General features: G+C 48.4%; 1 protein-coding gene and 1 long non-coding RNA gene across 2 annotated transcripts in view; one reads left to right on the top strand and one right to left on the bottom strand.

Annotated features, from left to right (window-relative positions):
• Nucleotides 1-7,348, top strand: part of wdr18 (WD repeat domain 18) — a 12,488-nt gene extending 5,140 nt beyond the window's left edge. Inside the window, exons 5-10 of the mRNA XM_086223270.1 lie at nucleotides 17-160; nucleotides 1,474-1,538; nucleotides 4,005-4,129; nucleotides 6,370-6,533; nucleotides 6,629-6,697; nucleotides 7,137-7,348. Of these exons, the coding sequence (XP_086079396.1) occupies nucleotides 17-160; nucleotides 1,474-1,538; nucleotides 4,005-4,129; nucleotides 6,370-6,533; nucleotides 6,629-6,697; nucleotides 7,137-7,265 (696 nt within the window). The 3' untranslated portion in view covers nucleotides 7,266-7,348. The remainder of the gene's footprint in view (nucleotides 1-16; nucleotides 161-1,473; nucleotides 1,539-4,004; nucleotides 4,130-6,369; nucleotides 6,534-6,628; nucleotides 6,698-7,136) is intronic.
• Nucleotides 1-8,650, bottom strand: part of LOC147249328 (uncharacterized) — a 10,271-nt gene extending 1,621 nt beyond the window's left edge. The window contains exons 1-3 of the long non-coding RNA XR_015119145.1: nucleotides 8,099-8,650; nucleotides 4,792-4,830; nucleotides 1-4,653 (exon numbers count right to left, since the gene is read on the bottom strand). The exon at nucleotides 1-4,653 is cut by the window's left edge and continues 1,621 nt beyond it. This is a non-coding gene — a long non-coding RNA (uncharacterized LOC147249328). The remainder of the gene's footprint in view (nucleotides 4,654-4,791; nucleotides 4,831-8,098) is intronic.
• Nucleotides 8,651-8,702: the final 52 nt, after the last annotated feature.

The raw sequence follows: 8,702 nt of genomic DNA, 5'->3' as shown, positions 1-8,702 counted from the left end.
TGTCCTCTGTGTCCAGCTGTGGGAGGTGTCCTCAGGTGAGATGCTCCTCTCTGTCCTCTTTGATGTGGAGATCATGTCTGTGACCCTCGACCCCTGCGAGTACTTCCTGTTCTGTGGTGGCAGTGATGGCAACATTTTCCAGGTGTCTCTGTGCAACCAGGTGAGTTTCTATGTTGAAGAAATGAGGCAACACTTCATGCCAGAGAAAGCTCTGGTACCTCATGCAGACGCTCTGAGACATCATTGTCACAATGATGAGGAGACGAGCGGCGGAAATCAACAGGTCCATGACTCACTCATTGTCACAAACATGATGGAATCATCTCATACTTCCTGCCTGTAATAGCGGCACTATATTTTTGGGCAGACCTGAGCCAGGTCCAGGTCTCACTGAGGAACTGCTCCTGCAGGTATATAGCAACTGGATAGAGATTTAATTCCCGGTCAGCAAGTAACATACTTCCAGAGTGGACCCTTAGCTAAGGTTCTTAGTGCTGCGTGCCTCCCTCAGGGTGAGTGAAATGTATGTTATATACTGGCTTAAATGATGCCCGGGGTCAACATGGCCCACAGCAGGTGCTGGAGAACCAGGGACACTTGATGACAAATGGCCTTCTGGAACAAGACCTGGATGGACAGCAGCAGAGAATCTGGGTCTGTTGGAATGTTACTACACCAGCAGGAGGAACCATCACGGGGGGACGAGCCCCTGCAGGATAAGAACCACCTCCCGGTAGAGGAAGAGTCTGATATCAAGATTCTTACTCGGGGCTGGAGAAGACTGGACTGGAGACACCACAGTGGCTCCAGTCATGGCAGCACAGGAACAGGACCAGGAGCAGATGGGTAGAAGCCCAGGTCTAGACCACCAGACAGGACCCCAGGAGCAGGCCAGGGTGTAGACCACCAGACAGGACTCCAGAAGCAGGTGGGTCTAAGAGGCCCCCTGAGATGTTCAGCTCATAGTAACAGGGGGAGAGACGGGTTGGGAACGGTGGACGCATCACTATCAGGGTCCATCCAGACCTGTTGTTATAATCAGTAAAGTCTTTGGTCCCCAAGAGGACCAGAGGCCCTGATAAGGTCGGTGTTTCCACCAGAAAAGGTCTCCAATAGGTAACCAGGTACACACACACAAAACAACAAGGACACTTCTTCTGCCTCCTTTATTGGGTTACCTTGGACGGGCAGTCGGTCGCAGGGCGGTGCAGGACAGGAATCGACACCCCAGTGCACAAATGGGAGGGAAGGAGGGTGAGTTGGATGCATCCTCCAGTCTAAGTAGACTCCCTGTTATCGTTAGCTTAGCGTTGTGTACATCTCATCTTGTGTCCACCTCCCGTTTTCAAGATGGACTTTGGGACAGTAGACGTCTCTGATTGGCTGACCAGAACACTCATCATAACATTTACAATAAGAGGTGGGAGGAAGCTGACAAGCCATTAATGGACTTTGTTTGTGTCTCACCTGCAGAGTCTGAGTCGGGATAAATCCTTCCAGACGGATGCCGAGGGAAACCAGGTGTTCAAAGGACACAGGTGAGCACCGATGTCACAAATGTCCTGTTGGGGTTGGTCCGATTAGTGATCGGGTTGTTAATCAGCGATTAAATGGATGGATCACGATAGTTTAAGAGACAATTTGATCGCCAGCATTTAAAAGGAATTGAACAGTGGTCTCCTCTTCTCGACTGTAAAATGCAGCTGACTCCTTTGATAATGATGTTGAAACTGCCGTTGTGCACTTGAGCATCTGTGCTGCCATGTTGCGTTTTAGACCTTTAGTAAAAGCCGCCGTTAACCATGACTGGTGAGGAGCGTTAGCGGTGCCAGCTTGGCACGGTTTAGCGGCCTGGGAGGGATGGTGACTCCGCACCATTGACGTTGCTATGTGACTGTAAGCATTATTAGCTTCAGAGCAAACCTGACTCAACGGTAGACTACATACATTTTTTAGGAGGGATTGCTGCACACCACAGTTTGTCATGGGTACTTTGGACAGAAGTATGACTTTAAAGGTTGAGGAAAGCCACCACACTCTGGTGGTGGATACCATCGTACCATTGTACCATCATTACCATCATAACCATCGTACCATCGTACCATCATTACCATCATAACCATCTTACCATCTTACCATCGTACCATCATACCATTGTACCATCGTACCATCATAACCATCGTACCATCATTACCATTATAACCATCGTACCATCATTACCATCATACCATCGTACCATCATACCATTGTACCATCGTACCATCATTACCATCGTACCATCATTACCATCGTACCATCATTACCATCGTACCATCATAACCATCGTACCATCATACCATTGTACCATCGTACCATCATTACCATCATAACCATCGTACCATCATTACCATCATAACCATCGTACCATCATAACCATCGTACCATCATACCATCGTACCATCATTACCATCGTACCATCGTACCATCGTACCATCGTACCATCATAACCATCGTACCATCATTACCATCATTACCATCATAACCATCGTACCATCATACCATCTTACCATCGTAACCATCTTACCATCGTACCATCGTAACCATCGTACCATCGCAACCATCGTACCATCATAACCATCGTACCATCATAACCATCGTACCATCGTACCATCATACGATCCGCTTCCCGCGTGGCCCGGCTTATGTAGGAAAACAACACGGGCATAAAATGAAGAATAAGCCAGCATAAGATTGTGATCTGCTGCCAGGATAAAGATCTTCTGGTTGAGGCTCATGTTGGAGGAATGAAGCATGGGTGTCATCACTCCGCTTCCGTGGTACGAAACAAGTCTCAGCGCCACCGAGGGGTAGAGACTTGCTATAAGAGGAAGGGAGGCATTCTGGGGATTCACTCCGACTCTGTCTCTTAATGACTAAATCATGTATTCTTCATTAATACCATGTTGTCATTATTTGTATTTTTTAATGAGTAGGCCAGCTACTTGAACACTGATCAGATACATACAAACCCCAGTTGGTGCATTCTTCAGCTGGGTAGTACAACAGCTGTGTTTAATGGCCCAGTACATGGGGTACACGTACTGATTGAGTTTTCTTAGCTTCATGTGATGCTCATGTTCGAATATTTCTAGTGAGTGACATTGTTGTGCTTTTTCAGTGTTGGATAGTCTGGGACTGAGCCGTGTAAAGAGAATGGCATCCCTCTGATCTGGTGCATTCAGTTAATGCCATCAGGAGGTCATTTGTACCAGTATCTTTCTAGTTAAAGAGCGATATTTTGTTGAAAATTCCACTTAAGATACTGGGCCACTGTGTGTGATCATTGTTACTTATTGTGTCTAAGTGTCTCACCAGTGACGGACATTCTGTTTGTCTTCAAACGTGGCAGTGAACCTGAGCGCTGTGGATCAGGACAGTGTGGAGGAGCTTTGTCTGCCCTCAGACTAAGAAACATTCAGAAGACGTATTAAAGCAAGGTTTCATACGAAATTGACAAATTTGTATTGAACACCTTTCTACTTTTGTGGGAGCCAAGGTGGTTTATACCCCTTTCACACTGAAACACGCGGGTCAAAGCGGGTTTTTGGACCCTCGTTTGCTCGGCTTCAGGGCTCATTCAAGCTTCCAGCAGACGCGGGTCTGAACTCCCGCTGTGAGGCTGCGTACCTGTGTTTTTCTCTCTTGTACGTCATCGCACTGTCAACGTCATCATGACACGTAAAAGTGCGTCGTGTCTCTAAATGCTGGTGATGTTCCCATAAATCTCCGTGTGCCGTGCGGTTCCAGAAACCTGCCGCCGGATCTCTTCTTCACCGCAGACGACGAGCAGCTCACGGACTTCACAATCTTGCCAGTGCGCTGCCATGATCGATGAAAAGATGTGAAGATGGCGATACAAGTTGTTTATGAATACGGTTCATGTTATGAACGGCTATGACACAAAGTGAGGAAAGAGGGTGGTTACTGAAGTGTTTGTGAGCTTTGGTTTCTGTGGTTCCCCTCAGGAACCTGGTTTCCTGCCTCTCGGTCTCCATGGACGGTACCCTCCTTGTCTCTGGTTCCCATGATGAGTCTGTGCGACTGTGGGACGTTCAGAGCAAGCAGAGCCTCCGCTGCCTCACCCACAAAGGTATGCTGACTGTCACTTCCTCCACAATAAAACTCCTCACTTTTCCATTATTAAAGCCCTCCATCTGTATCAAAATAAAAGTGTCTTAACAATTAAAATCCAGCTCCTTCATATGAAAAGCCTCAGCAGCTCTTCGCAGTAAAAGCGTGTGCCTCAGCTCTGATTGGCTGCCACCAGGTGCCTGTTGTTTGGCTCCACCCACTGACAGATGCAGTTCATCTCAGATCACATCAGACCTCCTTTCACTTCTCTGAGCTTTGAAATGATTTGTGCTGTCTTCCACTGGTTTATTAACAAGGCGCTGCAGTGACGACCCTGCGGCCGCCGCCTCTCATCTATAATGAGTCATGGTGTAGCGGCTGACAGGAACACGAGGAAAAAAACGCTGTCTGCCATTAGGACTGGCACTTTGTAATTAACCAAATCCTCTCTTCTGCGGCGCCACACTTCAAACGCTCAGGCGATAATCCCTCCTGGAGCTGACGCTCTGGCCGACTTCCTGCCTGCTGCAAGTGAATGAGACTCTGGGAAGAAAGAAGGCAGCAGCTTATCCTTCATGATGGCGGCGATTCATAGGTCTTCGTACCAGCTGAGCAAATTTAGCATCTAACCACAGGAAGGGTTTTATCTAACGACCATCACAATAAACGCTCTTTACTCACAAGTATGATGATGACTCAGCAGCTCAGGTCCTTGGGTTCCTGCAACAGAAACAGGATCATATCAGAGATCAATCCGCCACTCGTCGGACATTCCCACGAGATCCCACTCCATGGGCGGAGGCTTCGCGAAACCGACAACTAAGTAGAATTGAAAATGTGTGACAAAGTAGAGAGTGAAATGACAGGCCTTTGTGTAAATCAAGTACATCACCGAGTGTCATTTATCTCATTTTATTGCTTTAACTGTATTTATTTTGTGGTTGTTGAAAGGGCTGCAAGACTGTTCGTTTCATGAGACTGTGCTGTAGTTGATGTTCTCCTCTACCATGTACCTTCTACTGCCACTGTTACACCCCCAAATAGCCTGGCGCTGCTGGGTCCCGCACCAGCCTGGCGCTGCTGGTCACATTCAACACCAGTAGTCAACTATAATAATCAAGTGTTGACTCTACAGAAACTCAGCAATCAGACCACAGATCTGAACTGGTGACTTTAAGGTCCAAACACATAGGGGACTGGACTCCCCCTCAGACTAGATCCTTCCCAAGGATCATTGAATCATCACCAACTGGAAGCTGTGAGCAAAGAGCAACAACTTCACCAAATACCAGTGCAAGCTGAGGCTGACCCGGTGTCAGGGCAGGTTCAGAAGCACTTCATCAAACCGTCTCACGAGGCACGGGAACCAGGAGCAGACATACGTGTGAATGCAAGTACAGCTTGGGGCATCATGGACTTAAAAGCTCCAGTAACCCTCCAGTTATACTCAGACATTTACACTATGAGTCCGAAGACAAAGGCACAAAGCCTCCAAGTGAAATGAAGGGCGAACCGGTTCATGCTAGCTAGCTTTTTTTTCAGAAATGTCTCCATCTGCTGGCAGGAGACAAGTGTCCGTGACAGACTCTTAGGATGGCTTCAGGCTTAGCAGATTTCTGTTTCGTTCTGATTTCACTACAATCTGCAATAATATGTGTTGGATCTTTACAATGGAAACAACGTGCGTCAAATATGGAGAGACCTGAGATACAGAGGCAGGAACCCAGGACGCCAGGTCCAGAGGGCCGGCAGCTCCCCTTCGTTCTATGTGTGCAGGTGCAGCAGCTTCTTCAAGCGTTACTGCCTTCTGCTTCTTGAAACCGACTCAGGCCGGCTGTGTTTGGACCGGCCGAGCAGTGTGAGCTGTCAAAGCTGCTCTTTAGGGTGAGGAAGTACACCCCACCTCCGTAGGCTGAGCCAGTGTTCAGGGACCAGCTCCAGGGTTAGAGTACCTGCAGGACCCAGGGACCTCAACCTCCCCCTCTCTGTTCTCACTGGGAATCGCGTTGAGCTGCAGCTGGTTTTTGTGACACCACCTGACCTCCACTAGGTTCCTGCTGCTCACTGCATTTCCTGGCGGTGAATTCAGGATCTTTACGGAGGAAAAGGAATGACGGATAACTGCCACATTTTCTGCCTCTACCACTTCAGCTGCTTGAGGTCAAATGGACTCAGGTTTATGTTTGTCTGTCTGTGTTCCAACCAGATGGTAATTACACACCTGTGAACTCTGACATCACTTCCTGTTCATCACTTCAGGTCCAGTGACAAATGCCGTCATCATGGTGGCTCCTGCCAACATGTTCCTGCCAGACAGTCGGCCTGCTGTTCCTCTGCCACGCTTCAGCCGGCACCTGCACACCTCTGAGGGCGAGGGCGGCGAGTCCGGAGAAGTGTGTGTCCGCCTTGGGCTCTACACACAGGTGAGTGAGGTTGCCAGGCCACACCCTGTTTGATCAATGTGAGATTTCTACTTCATGGTTGATGGCATTGAGCTTTTATTGTGGTCTATTTTCAGGAGGAGGAGGAGTCATACCTTCAGAAAGCTGATAGGCTGAAATCTTTGATGAATGCTGTGACAGACAAGGTGAGAGGGGGCAGGGCTCAGGAGAGCCATCAATTGATTCGTCTTCCAATCCAGCAATGTGTCGCAGTCAGTCCCACCCGTGATTGGCAGCTGATGCTCTTGTCACTGCCATTAAAGCTCAGCGAGATGAGACCAGGAAACGTTAGTTTCACGTGTTACTGTGAAGGTCAGCGTCCTCGCTGCTGCACGCACTCTTGAGTGTGTTTCAAGGTGGATGATGGTCAGGAGGAGGCTTAGTCAAAGGTCAGAGGTCACCAACTGTAAACAGTCCAAGTAAATGTCAGAATCTAAAATGTCAGTGGGAGCCTAAGGTGGCGTCAACAAGGCGGCGTCGTGAACGCCTGCAGCTTGCCGCTCACACGAGTCACCGTGTTTGTCACTGTCACTGAACCTTCGACTTTTTTCTTAGTTTCTGACGATTGATTGGTTTTGTCTTCAGTCGGTGTTTGGCGACGGTGAGAACACAAAGGTCCGAGTCGCCGAGTTGGAGGAGGAAGTTCAGACGCTGAAGAAGGTCAACAAAGACTTGTATGAGTTCTCGAGTCAGCTGCTGACCAAACCCACGTAGACGCACAGTACACACGAGTACACTCAGTACACACGAGTACACACGATGGTTGGTGTGTATTGTTTTAATAAATAAAGGTTCAATTGTAAACTTCCTGTCTTCTGTTTATGTCCAGACATGTCAACTGCTGGGTTTGTAATCAGATTACTGCAGCAGTAGTGGGATTACTGTCCAACCCCAACCATGGTTACTACCTGTTGTCTAGGATGTGAAGTTTGTTTCTTCGCACGTTGAAGTTCCCTCGCTTGTCACAGTTCCGTTTATCACACCAGTGGCGTTGGAATGCCGCTGTTTCGCTCTGACCCGTCACCGCCGCTGGTCTTCCCCAATCCCAGTTCAACTGTTACAAGGAATCACTGAAACCCAACGACCCAGATTGACCCACCCACTTGATGACATCATCCTTACGCTGACACTAGTCAGTCTGATGTGGCTGATAATGAAACGTGGAAAGTCTTGCGAGCACCTTCGCCCAAGCCACAGATACCGTAAGGATGGCGCTGCAGAGAAGACGGCCGACTTCTGTCTGCAAGTGACAGGAAGTCATGTGACCTCCATGAGGGAACCTTAACCCTTTCCCTGACCTTCACCCCAAGAGGTCATGTGACTTTCTGCTAGTTGAAGCAGCAGAAAATAAAATATCCGCCCCTATGATCTGCAGACACGTTCTCTTAAAAACCTGCGGTAACCGAAGTACTGATAGTTTGTAGTTTGGGTTAAAGGTGATGAAATGTGATTGATGCTGTACATGAATCAGGACAACACCACATGTTGGTGTAACAGGTGGTGAGTGAATGATTAAAGGAACAGAGTTTATAGAACATAAACCAAACCTGCTGTTCCAGACAGGAATCAGGAAGTAAAAGCACAGGAAGGGGGCGGAGTCTCCAGGAGATTGAAAGTTGACGGACTGACAGGAAGCAGAGCAAAGGTCTTAACCAGCCACGCTGAGGAAACGGCCGTCCTGGTGACCATGGCAACCAGCGGGTCCAGCCCAGAACGCCGTTCTGTCAGCAACCATAAATTCTGTTCAACCGCTCTAAGCTGGACGTCCTCAGCGAATCAAACACCAGAGGCTGGTCGTCAGAGTCCCGCCTAAAACAAGGAGAGTTCAACAACTTGTCAATATCGGAGTTCCATCCATGGAAAAAGTTTTGCTTTGATGACGAGATGAAACCGTCAACACGTAACCATAGCAACACCCGCTAGAAGGGTTCTTTTACTCCGATGAAGACAATACCAAGTACATTTTTACTTTCACTGTAAGCAAACTAGTGTTTATGTAGTATTTGTACTTCGTTCTACTACCTGCCGCTACCGTGAGGTCGTGACTACAGAACCATCAGTAGAACATGAGAACCATCGAATCAGCTGATCAGTGCTGAACCAGCAGTAAGACCCCCCCCCCCCCCCCCCCCCCGGCAGGAGGAGGTGATC

The sequence above is a fragment of the Aulostomus chinensis genome, chromosome 14 (assembly GCF_037954235.1).
Source record: "Aulostomus chinensis isolate RoL2024-O1b breed Wild chromosome 14, RoL_Achi_v1.0, whole genome shotgun sequence".
NCBI lineage: Eukaryota > Metazoa > Chordata > Actinopteri > Syngnathiformes > Aulostomidae > Aulostomus > Aulostomus chinensis.
The sequence above is the reverse complement of the archived record's forward strand: the minus strand, read 5'-3'. Positions and strand labels throughout refer to the sequence as shown.